This window comes from Ictidomys tridecemlineatus, chromosome 1, assembly GCF_052094955.1.
Source record: "Ictidomys tridecemlineatus isolate mIctTri1 chromosome 1, mIctTri1.hap1, whole genome shotgun sequence".
Classification (NCBI taxonomy): domain Eukaryota; kingdom Metazoa; phylum Chordata; class Mammalia; order Rodentia; family Sciuridae; genus Ictidomys; species Ictidomys tridecemlineatus.
In genome coordinates this window covers 184,299,995-184,317,589 of record NC_135477.1, presented here as the reverse complement: position 1 = coordinate 184,317,589, position 17,595 = coordinate 184,299,995, and the positions used below count along the sequence as shown (strand labels likewise).

Below are 17,595 nucleotides of genomic sequence, written 5' to 3'. Positions count from 1 at the left end.
GCTTATAGGATTACATGATCTGTGTAATCCTATATCATATACAACCAGAAGAATGGGAAGTTACACTACTACATTTATGTATGATATGTCAAAATGCATTCTATTGTCATGTATAACTAATTAGAACAAATAGAAAATAAAAATAAATTGAACCTAGGCTTTTTCCCCAAGAATGGAGCAAAATCCCTATCTGTGCTGGGAAATGAGGTGTGCATGCTCCCGGGGTCCGATGTTGGCCCTCCACACAGCTGTTTTTCACCCGGACGTCTTTGTGGTTTTTTTTAGAGACTGGATGTTCACCCAGAACTTTCACAGGTCCCTTACCACATCCTTGCTTCCCAGGCTGCAGATGGAGGCAGCAGGTTTGCTTGGATGGGACACACAGCAAAATACTGAGGGGTGCAGGAGGAAGCAGCTGTCACCCACTGGTTAACCCAGTCATAGGGGAGATGGAAGGAGCAGGCAGCCAAGGTTCCTGGTTGGAAGGTTTTCACATGAAGAGCAGAGAGGAAGGGGAGGGCATAAAAGACCATGACAAGTCCAAAGGAAACGATCTACCTCGAGCACCCATCCCAGCATGGTGGAGCTGTCCACTTGCCTGCTCGGCTCTCAGGTGGAAGAGACTGTGCACAGGATGGCCAGGATCCCCAGCACCTCCCAATATGGATAGTGGATTTTTCTAGCTCTAAAGATCAGCAGACCATGGCCTAGGATGCATGAGCCGTGAAAGGACGCATAATCTCTCACAGTAATTACTTCAAACTTCAACAGAATCTATGAAGTTCAATAGGAAAGCAAGTTCCAGTGTTCCTCAGCACCGTGGGCGACTGTACTCCACAACACCCTGTTCTGTTTCTTAGGAAGAGCTGAAAGAGAGGCACCCAAAGGCCACAAACGTAATGAACTGACAAAGAGATGGAACCGCCATCATCACAGTGTCCCCTAAGCATGTTCAGCCATTTCATGTTAACTAAAAACAAAGCACTTTAAATGTCAGACATTATTTTTTTTTCTTTTCAAAGGCCACTTTATTGATGGAGACACAACTGGATGGAGTTCTCCGCAGCCCTCCCTCACTCCCATCAGTGGCTTCACGGGGCATCTGAGAGCAGTGTGGCCCATCGCAAGCCCGGGCTGGATGCTCGGCCAGCTCTGTGCTGCCCACTGCAGTCAGGCGGCCACATATTACACGTCACAGCTCATGAAGATTCATGGATACACCTCTCAATCCCCGAAATGGTGTCTTTGCATTTTTTTAATATTATACAAAATATGTTAACTAGGAAAGGTTAGCTGTGCTGTGTCATCTGTAGGACGTCCTTTCAGGATTATCGTCCATCAAACATGACTTTTTATTGCAGGAAAACCTCTAAAAGGTGTGACTGTACAAAAAAAGGAAAAAAAATCTAGATTTTTAGGAAGAGCAGTAACTTAACACTGCTTTAGTTCATTTAAATTTTCTTTCCCAAAAATACATTCCTAAATATACAAACTATACAATCTTGACATTTTTAATGCTGGTTTTTTTTGTATTTTTTTAATAATAACAATAAAACCCAAACTAAAAAATCGGTTCATCTTCAAACCAACAAGAGCTAGAGGACTTGTGACTCAGTATCTTCATATAACACCACATAAATAACTTTAGCCACAGTCAACATTCACAGCGTGGTCAGAGGGACAAAGGGAATACTTTTCTGGCGATTAGACATCATCTGGGGAGAAAGCTGGGATGTTCATCCGAGGCCGGGTGAAAAACGCCATCTTCTCCCTGAATGACTGCACTTCTGGAGGCTCCTTACAGCTTTGGCCGCGCAGCCTGTGCACGTCCTTCGCAGCCGCCCTCATCATCTTGTCTGTCTGCAGCTCACCCTTGTGCTCTGTGTGGTCCATCCTCTTCTCTAGCATCCTCAGCAGCAGGTGGATGCGCTCATCCTCGCGCAGCCACTGTGGCAGCTCCTTCTCCCTGTGGCTCTTGGCTTGCTCCAGCCGCTCCTTGAGCTCCCGCAGCACCGAAGTCTCCTGAGTCAGTTGGCTGTGCCAGGTTCGCGTTGCCTGCAGGTCCAGCTCAAGGTCCAGCGAGGTGCGGATCAGGCGCCCGGTGCACAGGGATTTCACAGAGGAAGGCCGCTTCATCCTGACGCTGCGCTGCTCCAGGGAGTTTCGCACAAAAGGTGGCTTTTTGGAGAGAGTGGAGCTATCACTGTTGCTCCGATTCAGCCGGCACACGTACTGGCTCTGGGGCCCTGGGGAGAAGGTCTTGGAGCGGATGATGGTGCTCCCCCTGAAGAAATGGCCCTGGCGATGGGGTGCCCACACGCCGGTCCTTGAGCCGCACCACTGTGGGGGATGGGGCCACTGTGTCTGTGTTGGTCTCTTTATCCACCTTCAATGCCTTCAATGCCGGGTGATCATCTGGGGAGGCTTTCTCTGCAAAAAAAAAATCTTCTCCCTCCGCTTCCTCCCCCTCTTCGTCCTCCTCCTCCTCAGCCACAGCCTCATTCTCGCAGGTCTCCTCCTCGTACCTCCAGCTGTCTTCTAGCACCTGTGGGCTGCTCCTGCTCTCCTGCCTCTTCTCTAGCTCCACTGCCGTCTGCTCCAGCAGGGCAGACACAGCGTCCATGCGTTCAGGCCCTGGGCTGGGGCCCGCGACTCCAGCTGCCTTGGGCCCGCTGCTCTGCTTCTTCAAGTATTTGTAGCTCAAGAGGTTGTACCAGCGAGTCGACCTCTCCCCAGAGCAGCACACCTCTGCCAGTCTGATCTGGGCACCTCTCAGGCACTCTTCCACGTGGCTCCTGTCAGTGGTGCAGACATCGACTCTTAAGGTCTTCTGGTGAAGGGCTTGGTAGGACACCGACACCCAGAACATCTCGTTGAACAAGAGGGTGTCCGAGGCGTCCAGGAACCGGGTCCTGAATAGGCAGGTGGTGCTTTCAGAGCAAGGGAGGATAGCCACGCGGATGTTCACTCTCTGATCTTGCAGCAGGGAAAGAGCAGAAAGGTTACTCAGTTGGATGATTAATATTGCAAATTGTTTATTCTTCTCATCATACTTCAGGGCAATCTGAATCCGAGTGGCACCTGCTGCTTCTGATTCATCACTGTCGAATGCAGCAGTGGCTTCTGAAGCACCCAGTCTCTGCACAGAAGCCTGGTACACACCACTGTCCCCAGCCACTGACTCGTCTGACACTGTGGCTGAGACACAGGCCACTTTGAGGCCGCACCCTTGGGCTGCATTCACAGCTTGGCCCAAAGGCTTGCCCTCTGCTCCTGGTTCTTCCAGCCGGTATCTCTCCGGGGTGCCGCTCCTGAGGCTCAGCTCACACAGAGTGGCACTTAGCTCTGGGTCTTCAAACTCCACTGGGCTCAGAAAGGTATCTCCAGTCAGAAGGGGGTCAGCAATGAGAGGGGAGCAGGGCGGGGACGGGGAGGAGAGGGAAGAAAGTGGGGACAGGGAAGTCATGGACTTTGGGGTGCCAGACAGGGAGCGCAGGGCCGGCAAGCGGCCACCTCCCTCTGCCTTCTGGGTCTTGGCCACCTCGTCCTCCTGGATAGTGGTGATGCAACCCGAGGGCCGGAAGCCCGTGGTGCCTTCCAGGAGCAGAAGCTCCACCTTGCCTGGTGGCCTCCTCCAGCTCTCTGACCAGCTGGTTCCTCTTGCTGTTTAACTTTAACCTCTCTGTCAGCGCCTTGCTCTGGGTGTCCTGGGCTGCCTGCAGGTCCTTCTCCAGACGCTTCGGAGCCATCTCCAACTGTTCTACCTCCCCTGGGTCCACTTCCGGGGGATGATGAAGCGCATCTCCTTCAGCAGCTCCTCCTCGTTGATGAGGATCAGCCGGTCCCTCTCTGAGTCTAGCACCCCGGGCCAGGCCTCACTGTCGAGCTTGGCCAGCTGGATCTTCAGGTTGGCGATCCTTCTCTTAGCCTCTTCATATCGAAGACACAGTCTGACCTTTTCTGCCAATTGATTGTTGCCGCTGGTGCCGAAACTTCCCGAGATGTCGGTCTGGGAGCTCACGTCCAAGTACTGTTTTGGCAGTGGGAAGCCTGAGCTCTCCAGAGAGCTGCTGCTGGACCACAAGTCGCAGTGAGACCCTCTGTCGGTGCAGAAGCCATCCTTGAGCTTGGTGAGGCTCTTAAGGAGATCTTGCTTTTCCTTTTCCCCACAGGTGATGGCCTTCTTGATGGCTTTGGTTTCTCTCAAGACAGCCTGAGCTTCATCCAGTTTGCCCTGGGCATCAGACATTTTCTTATCAATTTTCTTCAGGGTCTGAAAACCGCGCTCTTTAAACTGTAGCTCATGCTGCAGGTGAACCATCTCTCTCTTCAGCTTGTTGACCGGGGATTTTGCAGCGGCAATCTCGGCTTTCAGGATCTCGGGGTCATACTTCGAGCTGGATGATGAGCCAGAGACCAAGCTGACCTGGGAGCCCAGCTTGTGCTCCCAGACGGCATGCAGCTGCTGATACTCCTGCTGCGCGAGCTCCAGGCGCTGCTGCTTCACCTGGTAGATCTCCTTTTGTGCACTCAGAGCCTCCTGGGCCACCACCAGGTAATCCTTCAGCATGTGCTCCTGCTCCCGTCGCCATTGTACCGGAGGATCCTCAATCTGAGTGGTTTTGGTGTTGTGGTCTGTGAAGTAATCTCCAACTTGTGAGTCATACGCCTCTTCCCATCCCAATGGCAGCTTATCACTAATGCAGTCAGCAAAGGTGAGCGGTTTGGTGTACCTGTCCCTCAGATCGATCCAGCTGGTGGTGCGGTTCGTGTGGTCTATGTAGTAGACCTTGCCGTCGAAGTCGTGAGCCTCCTTCCAGCCCTGCAGCATGGACAACTCCAGCCGGGGCATCTTCCCCGAGCGCGGCCTGCGCTCCCCCATGCAGCTCGCGGCCGCCGCGGGGCTCAGCGGCTCCGGCCGGCCGTCCCTAGTCCAGGCGGCCACCGAGGCACCATGATGGGGGTGGGGGGGCGCCCGCGGACTGGGGGCCCTAATGGGGGCTGGCCGGGGTGGCGCCGCTGTCCATGCGGCCCTGCGGCCCCGGCGCCGCCCCTCCTCCCGCCGCCGGCCTCTCACGCTGCCATGTGCGCCCGCAGCAGCGCGGTGCGGGCCGGGTGCGCCTAGCCGGCCACTCGAGCGGGCCGAGCGCGGCTGCCGCCTGCCCTCCTTCGCCTCCGCCGCCCTGCTCTCCGCCCGCCGCCTCCCCAGCGGGCTCCGTTCCTTCTCTCCGTTCGGCCGCTGCGAGCTCGCCCTGCGACTCTGCTTCCCTAGTCAGACATATTAAATAAGTGAATTTAGTCAGGAGAAAGACGCCCAGTGGACCCTCTGCTGGCAGAAGCTGTTCAGGCTTCGAGGCCAAGGGCTGCTGAGCTGACACAGCACCAGCCACGGTGTCTCAGTGTGTCCTGGCTGCATGTGAAGGTGTGTCACACACTCCAGTGAAGCACAGCCTCTGCCACCCGACTGCTCTCCCAGCTTCTAACTCTTCACTTTCCTTAACACTTAATACTCCTGAATCTATGAAAATATGTGAGTCTGAAACCCAGGAGCTATTTTATATCCACAAGTCCAGATGAATAAGTAAAAGGTGTAGTTGAGCAATCTGGGTGACACTGGCCACCCAGACCCCCTTCCTGGACACGAAGAACCATCTAATGAATGCTGAGTTGGTCACAGTATCTCCCAGCCCTGGTCACAGCTACAGAGCTCTCCAGGGCTCACAGAGTGTCTGAGTTTGAACCTCCTCCCAAACCTAGAACAATGAAATAGGTGGTTCCAGGAGCTGCTCTCTGGTGTCCTTTCTGTTCTATTCAGTTTCCACAGGACAGATCCTGATGCCACCAGCTATCCTGGGTGTCCTCAGCCCCTGCACGATGCTCCAGCCTGGCAGAGCTTCACTCCTGCTCGGCTCCCTGGTCTTCAGGACTCCAAGGTGACAGCTCCCTGGGGGATGGAGGAGAGCTCCCTGGAGGAGCCAGGAGGTGACTGCCTCTGGATCACATGGCTTTCAGAGCTTTCAGAGCGCATATGATGCAGCCAGAGGCCTCTGGAAGCCCTGCACATTTGCTAAAAGAGGCTTTTGATCTCCTGTGCTGCCTGGTGTCAGACTGACAGTTCTCAAGTGAGTGGCTCAACATGACTGACCACTGACAGGCTTTCATCCGGGTTCTCCCAGGACCCCGCACCTACATAAGGGCACCTAGAGCTCTGGCCACTCGTCTGTCCCCCAACCAGCCTGGCAGAAGCCCGAAGGTCTTGCTCTAACACTTAAGCCATGGGGTCAGGATCGGAAGATGGTCAGCACTAAAAGGAAAAAGAAAGGAGGGCAGAGGCAGCGAAGGAGGGATAACTCAGGACCTTCAGGACCTGCCGCTCCCGGGAACCCCAGCCACGCCCTCAAGCACTCTTCTCTAAGTGCTGCCTGTGCCACTCTGTCTTGCACCTGGGTCTCGTCACCTGTGACAGTCACTTAAGGCACAGTGGTCCTCCACCTCCTCACAGCATCCTGACAGGGTGGCCTCAGAGTCTGGGTGGAGGGGGCCCTGGGCCAGGCCCACACCTGCCAGGGTCTATCTAGTCCTCTGAGGCTGGTCTCACTGGACATGCATGGCTTAGGTTTGCACTGCCTGGTTCTCTTCTTCAACCAGGTGATGCCAGAATGACAGTCTTCTATCAAAATGCAAGTGGGAAAAAGTAAATGATTTCCACATTTAAAAAGTATTTCTAGATAGGAACAATGGCCCACCTACAAGCCAGGTGTTGACACTGAGGCCCCTGCAGCTAATACTGAAGGGCTAGGAGATCGATGTTTGGGGTTTTGTGCACTCACCACCAAGCAGCGCACTGTGTACTGCTTTACAGATGAGGGACTGGAGTAAAGGGTCCACCTAGCCTGCCCAAGATGCAATGGATAACCAGGACAGGGCCTGGATCTGAGCAAGGCAGCCTGACTCAGAGTTCCTGTGCCATCTTTTACCTGTGATGTCACAGCTGCCATGCCCCCTCCTCTTCTCAGGCTTCTTTCTTGCTCTGCATGCCTCCCTCCTACCCCATCTCACCTGGGCCACTTGTCCCCACACTTCTCCATTTCTCACCCTTACTGTGAGTCACATCAGTATGATATTGAAGAGGGAAACCAGAACTAGTGGGAAGAGACTTCCCTTGGGGGCCTTTGCTCTCTGCCATCCTCAAGCCTGTCTGATTACTCCTCCTTGACAGAGCTAACCTGGAGTGAGCTTCACTCCACTCCAGCCAAGGATCTGGCTTATGCAGCCGCTCCTACCAAGTCGGTGACCACCCTAGAAAAGGGGTCTTCCCTGAGGGCATCAGATCATTCTCTGTGGAAAGCGCACTGAGATGGCTGACTTGAGGTTCACAGGAGGGAGCGGAGCCTGGCCAGCACCAGCCACATTGCACTGGGGCTGTGTCCCTGCGGGAAATGGGGACAGACTTCAGAAGGCACATCAGGAAGCGAGCCCTGTGATGACACCATTGCCTGCTGTTAGGCAACAGCCTCTGGGGCCAGCCCCTTGCCCACTGGGATTCTGCCTCCAGACATTAATTAACCTGTGCTCTCACAGCTGCCTAATGGCTCCCAACTCCACAGCAACTGTCTGAAGAATGGGAGGGGCTTTGGAGAACATGGCCCAGATCTCTCAGGGCTGCAGCCAAGCAGACAGGGCAGGAATGCCAGGTGTGGGGCTCTGCAGCCATAGTTTGTAAGAGCTCCGTTTCCACGGCCCTGAAATCGATCATTAGGGGACGCCCTGCTGTCTGCTCTGAGGAGGGACACTAGCACTACGTGGAGGTAGCCAGAGATGAGCTGGACTGGGAAATGGACCCCTGACTGGGTGCTCAGACCAGGTGAGAGATGGCACAGAAGCGTGGGATAGTGGCCAGGTGTGATGGGGTAGAGCATGGTGTCCATGGCAGAGCGGAAGGCGGTGTGGCAGGGCACAGGGGAGGACACCCACAGGAAGGGATGGCACAGGGACTTCGAGTCAGGCTGCCTGGCTCAGATCCAGGCCTGTCCTGGGTTCCCACTTGACCTTGGGCAGGTTAGATAACCTCTCTGGTACTGTGGAAACCCCCAGCCTAAGGCTGGTGGCAATAAAGAGTGAAGAACCTAAAGCAGTGAAGGCTGCCTCATTAGTACTTAAGAAACACGACTATTTCAACTACCATCATTTTTTATATGTTGGCTTTCTGCCTCTCCAGAAATTTATTGTAAACTTCATGATTATTTTTTTTCTTTCTTAAGTAATGATTTTTATGTAATTGTTCTTCAAGTTTTGTTGAAAAATAGTGTAATTGTGTCACCGAGTTCAAAACAATAACCAAGCAGAACCATACATATAGCTTCCAAGTCAAAGACCGGACAACGGGACCTGGACCAGCCCAGGCTTTATGACCAGCCAACCATGAGGCCTGAGGAGACAGAGCGTAGCTCTTCCACAGGTGGCCCTGAACTTTGAACCAGCCACAGGCAGGTCACACCCCAGGCGCTGCTTCCAAAGGTGAGTGCAGTGGGATTTCCAGGACTGGCCCCACGGGCTCCCTCCCCCTCCCTGCCTCTGTCCTTCCTCCTCTTTCCCCACCCCCCCAGTACTGGGGAGCACCATGTGCCGTCACTCTGTCAGCACTGAGAGACAGGCACGGAGAGCCAAGCCTCCCCAGCAGAGACAGTGACAGCAACCACTGAACCAGGTGAGGCTCCGTGAAGGCCCAGGCGAGGCTCCGTGGATGGCATGTCCGTGCTGCGGGCAGTCATTCTGAGCTGGTACTTACAAACCCACTGACCTCCACTCATCAGTCCTTGAGATCAAAGCTAGCATTTTTTATTATCTTAAAACCCTACTATGAAGAGTGAAGGCTAGTGTCAACCGTAGCTCCGTAGCTCGGATGATGGTAATGAGACGGCACAGGTCAACTGCAACAGTGTTCAGGAAGGCTGCTGATGGGGGAAGGGAGCCGTGCATTGGGTCAAGCGGTATGAAAATCCTTGCTCTCAATTTTCCCATGAACTTGAAAATGCTCCAAAATTATAAAGTCCATTAAGAGTCATCTTCCAAAAAGAACTTCTAAACCCCCTTCCCACGTCAGTACCCTGATGTGCTCTGAAAATGGAAGGCATCTTCGAGGTAACTGTCTGGCCAGCTGTCTCTCTCTCCAGAGGGAGAACCATCTCATTTAGGTCCCAGAGACTAAAGCAGCAGAGGAAGAATGAGGCTTTCTTGGGGAGGCACATTATGCAATGGGCTGGTGGCACTCAGGACAGCCAGCAGCCTCCGGGGGTGTCCTGTGGGCACTGAATAGAGAGCTCAAAGGATACAAGAGACCAGTCTCTTGAATCACCTATTTCGTCATTTCAAGAAGGACATCAAAAGCTGGGCATTGCAATTCTCTCAGACTGGCTCCATGATTTCAACCAGGATTATAGAGAACATACTGACAGCTGGGTGTGATGGTGCAGACCTGTAATCCCAGTAGCTTGGGAGGCTGAGGCAAGAGGATTACAAGTTCAAAGCCAAATTTAGCAAGGCCCTAAGCAACTTAGGAAGACCTTATTTCAAAATAAAAAAGAAAAAGAGCTGGAGATGTGACTCAGGGACAGGGTACTCCTGGGTTCAATCCCTGGTACCAAAAGAAAAAGGAAAGAGGAGGAAGAGGAGGAGGACATTCTTAGAGCTTCTTTATAAGAGTCCATTTCTTCTTAAACTGTGTTGGCCAAGACAACACATGGACAGATCCATATACAGATTTAGCCACTGAGAAGCCAGCATGCTGGACTCAAACCAGTGCCTATGATTAGAGCATTTGTGCCATTTTCTATTACTACATTTGAGGACAAATATCAGAAATGGTGCTGAGTTTGAGGCATTGACCACTGGTTGCTATTACTCTTACTTTAAGAAGATGAAACCAGTCAAGGCCTGAAGCACTATGATTTCTCACAGAGAGCAATGTCCACACCCCTGTTCCAATCGAGCCACTGTAAGCCATTCTCTTATGTGCAAGGCAGCTATAAGGGGGGGGGGGGGGGAGGTCCCTACGACCTTCCAAATTGGAATAAAGCTGATACGAATGTATGCCAGGTGCAGAAGGCAGCCTATACAACCTATCCAAACTTTCTATCTGCCTCTTGTGGGTCAAAGTTTAGGCCAGAGCTCAGGACCACCAGCTCTGAGATGTGGCTTCCGTGGCTGATGGGGTGGTTCGTGGCACCAACAGCTCTTGCCACATATTGCCTCTGCCCTGCTCCACTCCACGGATGCACCCAACAGGTTTCAGACCAACCAAGGTTTCAGAATAATGAAAGGCATCTGCAGCCAGCAGCACGTGCAATATTATAAGGCATGCTGTGTACCCCTGTCCTTAGACGACATTTGGCCCTGATCCTGATCCCTGGGACTTTCTCTGAAAGAAAGTTACTCTTCTCTGAAGAACCCAGTGGATTCCTTCCATGCCTCTCCTCTGGTTTATTCCTGTTTGTACCATTCCCAAGTCCATGTCAACACTTCGTGCAGAGTTTTAAGTAACGCTCTGGTGCCAGCTGTTGAGTTTCCCTTTTATTTATTTTTGCACTGAGGCTGCCATTCAAGAGAAGTATGTGTGATACGTTATAAGGGAAATAAAGCCCCCACTTGTTTTTTTTTTTTTTCTCCTCTGTCTAGTGCACCTCTGGGAGTTCCGAGCATGGAGAGAGGGAATGACACGGGGACGGGTTTCTTTCTCCTGGGGCTTTTCCCAGGGTTATGGCACCTCGGCACCCTCGTCACTTGTGTCCTTCTTGTCTATATCTTTGCCTTCACGGGGAACTTGGTCCTGGCACTCTTGATCTGGGCCGACTCTCGCCTCCACACGCCCATGTACATCCTCCTCAGCCAGCTCTCTCTCATCGACCTGGCCTTGATCTCCACCACGGTGCCCAAGATGGCCATCAACTTCTTTTCAGGGAAGAAAGACATCTCGAAATCTGCCTGTGGAGCCCAGGTTTTCTTCTTCTTTGCCCTTGGTGGTGGCGAGTGCCTGCTGCTGGCCCTCATGTCTTATGACCGCTACGTGGCCATCTGCAGCCCCCTGCGATATCCAGCCATCATGAACTCCAGAGTCTGCCTGCAGATGGCGCTGGTGTGCTGGGGCGGAGGGGCCCTGAATTCCCTGGTCAACACCATCTACACCATGCATTTCCCCTTCTGTGGCTCCAGGGAAATCCGCCACTTCTTCTGTGAGATGCCGGCCATCCTAAAGCTCTCCTGCCGAGACACCTCCCTCTACGAGACAGTGGTGTCCATCATCTGCATCGTGTTTGTGCTTCTCCCCCTGGGATTCATCGTCTCTTCCTACGTCCTCATCTTCCTCACCATCCTGAGGATGAACTCTCCAGAGGGCAGGAGGAAAGCCCTGGCCACCTGCTCCTCTCATTTGGCTGTCGTCAGCCTCTACTATGGGCCAGCCCTGGTCATCTACATGACTCCCCAGTCTGCCCACACTGCAGAGCAGGACCAAGGGCTCTCCATGATCAACACCATCTTCACCCCCCTGCTCAACCCCCTCATCTACAGCCTGAGGAACAAGGATGTGCTTACTGCACTGAGAAAGGTGTTGAGGCGAAGGGGCACTTTAAAGTGGACATGAACAGCCTCCCCAGCTGCAGACTCCGGGACCAACCAGCAGCAGCGAGCTCCACACCTGTGGCACATGCAAGGTAAAGTGCTGTTCCCTCCACCGCCCTGTGACCTACGGTCTAATTTAGCTGAAATGAACAGAACCTGACGCTTAGACACGTAGCCTGGACACCTGTCAGCTGTGTGAAAAAAAGAACTGTATTTAACTTCTCTGTGCCAATTAAGACGTTGAATTTGATCTCGAAGATCATTTCCATACTTAAAATGTTTCCCAATTCTCTCCTAAGATTCTAGGAGATGTATTTGGCTCCATCCCTGATTCATATTTTTGAAGTGCCTTTTGAAGTTTATCCTGTAAAATGTGTCATCATAATTCCTCTTTCATAGTGAATATTGAGATTTTACTTGGCCATTATTAAGTTGCTCTGGGGTTTTGAGGGTGGTTCTGCCCAGTGTTTGGTAGATATGTGATTCCCTGCAAAACTGTCTGTGGCCAGTTCATTAATAAAGAAATAGTTTAGAACAAAACACATCCTGGGAACCAGGAAGGAGAGTGTGCCCTTGAACACCCAGTTGCTGGGAGGTCACAGGAACAGCCTCTCGTTCTTATGGAACAGGAAGCAGATACAGGAACCTGTCTGGGTTTGAAAAACAAGGGCTCAAGAGGAAGCAGGGATGGAGAGAGAGGCCCAGCGCACATGGAGTGTCCACAGCAGTCGCACACTGGGGTCTCCAGGTGAGGACAGGCTCCCTGGGAACGAGCACCTCTAGTGGAGGCTTGGGTAGAGGCACACCTGAGGGCAGCAGGCTGAGCTGGTTGCTCAAAAGAAAGGCACGTGAAAAACCTATCACACTCACAGATTCACATTACATAAACCAAGGAGAGGCATCCTGTGGACGGCCTTGCTTTTCACATGACCATCTGGACACCAGGAGAACATGGAGCGCTGGTTCTTGTTCCTGTCCATCTCCCAAAGTCTCCACAAGGATGGTTCCTGGGCACTGTTGGCTCTGCCACCTAGCTGTGTGCCTTAGTGGCTTAGGAGATGGCACTCTTTTTGATGACGCAGGTTAATCATGACATCTTTTGGTATCACTCTCAATTCTAAAATGCTATTATTCAGGAGTGAAATTATGGAAAACAAATTGCAAATAAAAACACCTAAAACAGCGTGCCCATCAGGAAGGTGGACTGATGCCTGGGACTTTCTGACAGACGCTAAAGTCCTCCATACCTTGGACACCTGGAGTCATGCCACGCTCATGCCCCAAGTATAAGTAAGATGACTCAGGAGAAGCCCGACTCCAGGCTCCCAGGATCCTGTCCCGACCTTGCTGAGAAGCAGCAAATGCAGGACTATTCCCTGGGCATTATTTATTTATTCTCAACATAATAATAGGGACACTGTCTTCCCTGAGTCACAAACATGTTCAGTGAGCTTCCCCAGGTCACACCTAGTTCTGAAGCCAGGCTTCTAAATTCAGGGGGGTCCCTACGACAGGACAGTAACACTGAATCTATAAAACCACACAGTGGGGTCGAGTCTTCACAATGGTGGCAGGAGAAGGCAGAGAAAGGAGGAACTGCTCCAGAACTGAACCACATCAGGCCCCCTCCTTAGTACCACAGGCGCAGGGCTGCTGGGGAAGGGAGAGGGCCTTCAGCAGTGCGCTGCCTGTTGTCCAGGGCAAGGGTGAGGAGGCATGTGCAGGGATGACTTGTGGTCACAAAGGACATGAGAAGACTCAGCTGGCGACTGAACAGTCCCCCTGAGCCACATCCCACACCGTCCACCACTAGAAAGCTACCTGAGCCGGAACCTCACGGCCTCGGAGCATGCCATACACTCACTCACCAAATGACCCAGACCAGACACTGAGAGTCCCTGGCCACATGAAGAAGTGTAACAAGGCTCCTCTGGTGCTGTGGTTCTGGTCAATTAGTTGCTTGGCTACCTTGTCACAGTGGGCAGAATCAACACACGGACTCTGGGAGCTGGTGAAAGAACTGGCAGGAGACAATCCTCAAGTTGTCGTCCAGTAGCTCAGTTTATTTTTGGAATGCATACAATTGTTATAGGGTTCGAGTAGGCATGCCCGTCAATCATACACAAGCAAGATAGTATCCATAAGCCAATCATCTTCTGCCTAATGTAACCACACTATGAGGATGTTCTAAATATTTCTATCATCAGGAAGGGTCTTTGTCCCTAGGGGAGGGGGTTTCTAAGTTAGAAGTTCCATGTCGAAGCTCCTGGTTATCAGTTTCCTGGCCTGACAGCTTGGTAATGCTAACTACAAGTGCTAAGGATGTGGTTTCACTAACAGCTCACTAGAGCTGTGCATGCCATCCTGCAGGAATCCCTATCAGGCCTGAATGAGTGTCGATTCTTCAAGCACTCTGAGCTGCTCACAGCTGCTAGCTGCTAGCTGTAAACTGAAAGTTATTCCAACACTCTGGGGAGGGCTTGGTCCATGCTGAATGCTTTTTATTTTGTGAAAAGCCACCATGGGAACCCAGACTCCAGGAAGTCTGGGAAGATGTAGCTAAGAGACATTAAAGTGTGTACCCTAGGGACATCTGACCTCCCCTGACGGGTTGCTGCAGAGCCCTTTCTATCAGCCTAACTCCACCCCGAGGTTGAACCAGACAAAACGGCTGGCATAACTCAATTCTCTAAGGATCTTTATTCCCATTTTTAATAATTTGTTTGATTGATTTCTGTGAACCAGGAAATTATGGTGTTGTCAACTTGGAGAAAACGGGATTCCCAGTAGCACGTGCCCCCCATCCCTGGTTCTGCACAGGTGAATATTTAATAGAAGAATGTGGGGACATGGGCATACTTTTGTGGACTGAGTTAAAAATGAACCTAACTTTGGGTTTCAACAACAGCTCTAATTCACTAGTCTGAAATATACTGACAGAGCTGATAGAAACCACCCTGAGGAAGTAAAGGAAAACTACATACAACTATAAAGAGACAGAAATTACAGAAAGAAACCAAATTGAAATTCTGGAGCTGAAAAGCACAATAACCAGATGAAAACCTAACTAGAAGGGCTTAACAGCAGGCCAGAGCAGGCAGAAGAAAGAATGAGCCAATTTATATTTGAAATTACAAAAACAATTAAAATTATCCAGCATGAGGGGCAGAGGGGGAAAAAAAAATAAAAGAGTGAACAGAGCTTTTTGCCTGTAGGACACTCCTATGCACAGTACAGGAGAGTCGACTTGAGGCCAGAAATGAACCATCGTGGTATGCACGTGTGTGTGCACAGCTCCAGCGGCTAGAGGACTGCAAGTCCAAGGCCAGTCTGGGAGACTCAGCAGGACCTGTCTCATAATAAAATTTAGAAAAGGGCTGGGGTTGTAGTTCTATAAGAACGAGAGCAACCCTGAGTTCAATCCCCAAAACAAAACAAAAACCCAATCACAAAAACAGGCCTGTGGGTTAAAACCACTCATGAGGCATTCATAATAAGATTACCAGTGAATTCTCTGCAGACACCATGGAGGTCAAAGGCAGTGGGAAGAAAAATTTTAAATGCTGAAAGAAAAAAAAAAAAAAAACAGCCAAGGGTTCTGTATCCTCCTCAACTCTCCTTCAGGAATGAAAAAGAAATCGACACGTTTCCCTAAAATGAAAGGACACTGGATAGTAACCCAAAGCCATGGTGAGCAGATAAAGACACTGTCAAAAGTAACTGTAAAAGTAAATATAAAAATCAGTATGTTTGTGACTCCTCTGTAATCTTATGTGGTTTTAAAGGCAAATGCATAAAACAATAACTCCAAGTTTACACAAATAATAACATAATCTATAAAAATCTGTGACAGGAGCAACATCAAGTAGAGGTAGGGAGATAGGAGCAGAATGTTTCCATGCTATTTAAGCTAAATCTGTTTAGGGGATCAATTGTAATCCTCAAACTAACCACTTACAAAATAACAAGAAAATATTCAAAAAATGGGAGAAGAAAGGAATCGAAACAGTGCACTCCCAAATTAACATCAACTACCCACAGAAAAGGAAGTAGAGGGGTTAAAAGAACCAGAAGTACATAAAACATTAAGACAGCCTAAACTTGGGCTGGGGATGTGGCTCAATCGGTAGCGCGCTCGCCTGGCATGCGTTCAGCCTGGGTTCGATCCTCAGCACCACATACAAACAAAGATGCTGTGTCCGCCAAGAACTAAAAAATAAATATTAAAAGATTCTCTCTCTCTCTCTCTCTCCCACTCTCTCTTAAAAAAAAAAGACAGCCTAAACAATCTTGGAAACTGATGAAGTTATGAGATGATTTGATTTTAAAAGTTATGACCTAATTATGATAACCAATCAGTATGGACAGAAGAACAAATAGTCCCCATTCAGTAAACAGGCAAATGATCAGATCAGACAGTTCTCAAAGGAAGAACTACAAACAGCCAATAAGTATATGAAAAAATGCTTCCAATATTTAGCCATCTGGGAAATGTAAATCAAAACTACACTGAGATGCCCCCTTACCCCAGTCAGAATGACTATTAAAAAATTAATATAACAAATAAAAAAAGAACCCTTACGAATAGCTGGTGGGAATCTCAACTAGTATAGTCATTATGGAAACAGTACAAAGTTTCCCCCAAAAAACAAAAATAGAAGTGCCATATAATCCATCTATACTACTCCTGAGAATGTACCTGGAAGAAATTAAATCAGCATACAAAAGAGACATCGAATGCCCATGTTTATAGCAACACCAGGCTAGATGTCCCTCAACAGATGAATGATTAAGGGAAATGTGGTGTGAATACACAATGGAGTGTTACCACTCATAGGGTATTCACAATCACTATTTTTTTTTCCTTCAGCCATTAAGAAGGATCAAATCATGTACAGGAACATGAATGGAACTAGAGATCCTCATGTTAAGTTAGACCCATTTTTTTCTGATATATGAAAATAACAAACAAAAGAAAGAGGACATGGAAATCTGAAAACAGCGAGGGACTAGTAGGGAAAGGAGAGTGGATGGAGAGGATTGGAGTGAGGGGTGGAGGGGGAGGGAAAGAAAGGGTAGTAAGGAGGATGGGTACAATCAAAGCTTGATACATGCATGTAAGGGAATGTCACGGTGAAATCCATGATTCTGCACCAGTAATGAGTTAATATTTATAATAAAGAGGCAGTATGGTACTTGCATGAGGATCTACATATAGACCAAAGGAATAGAGCTGAGAGCCTAAAAGAAACTTGACACCTAGGGTCCATTGAATTTGGCACACTATTTCCACAGCCTGACAAGATCATTCAAGGGGAAAAGAACCATACTGAAAACAAATGGTGCTGAGAAAATATATCCACAATCTAAAATCAAAATTTACATGATGTACAAAAATTAGTTTAAAAAAATCCAAGACTGAGACTGAAGAATAAAAACTATGAAACTCATTAAAAAATATATAAGGGATAGCTTTGTACATTGGATTTTACAATGATTTCTAAATTATGACACCAAAATCACAAGTAACAAAAGAAAAAAGAGATCAGCTGAACTATGTTAAAATTAAGAATTTTGTCCATCAAAGAACACTATCAACAGGGAGAAGATTCTAAAGAAGAGGAAAAATAAAGTCATTTATCCAATAAGAGATGGGACACCTGTGATCCAGCTACTCGGGAAGCTGAGGCAGGAGGATTTCCAGCTCCAGACCAGCACGGTCAACTTAGAGACCCCGTCTAGAAAAAAGAAACAAAAAAACCACAGGGAGATACCATTTCACACCTACTAAGATGGCCTTAATTTTTTTTTAATGGAAAACCTGTGTTGAGAGCAATCGGAGTCCTTGTGTTCGCCTGGTGCTGGTGAGACACAGCAGGCACCCAGTGGAAAGCAGGTTGGCAGGGTCTCAGACAGTTACACATGGGATGGGAGAAAGATGGCCTGGGGTTTCTCCGCACTCATCCCCTCAAGAAAGCA

The 17,595-nt window shown here is 49.8% G+C and overlaps 1 protein-coding gene and 1 pseudogene across 1 annotated transcript; one reads left to right on the top strand and one right to left on the bottom strand.

Moving 5' to 3' along the window:
- Positions 1 to 1,584: 1,584 nt before the first annotated feature.
- Positions 1,585 to 4,852, bottom strand: LOC101961461 (protein KIBRA pseudogene; annotated as a pseudogene).
- A 5,844-nt stretch (positions 4,853 to 10,696) lies between these two features.
- LOC101961742 (olfactory receptor 2T2) lies at positions 10,697 to 11,716 on the top strand. Its single transcript, XM_005334143.2, has one exon. It carries the CDS (start codon positions 10,697 to 10,699, stop codon positions 11,636 to 11,638), a length of 942 nt encoding a protein of 313 aa, XP_005334200.1. The 3' UTR covers positions 11,639 to 11,716.
- Positions 11,717 to 17,595: the final 5,879 nt, after the last annotated feature.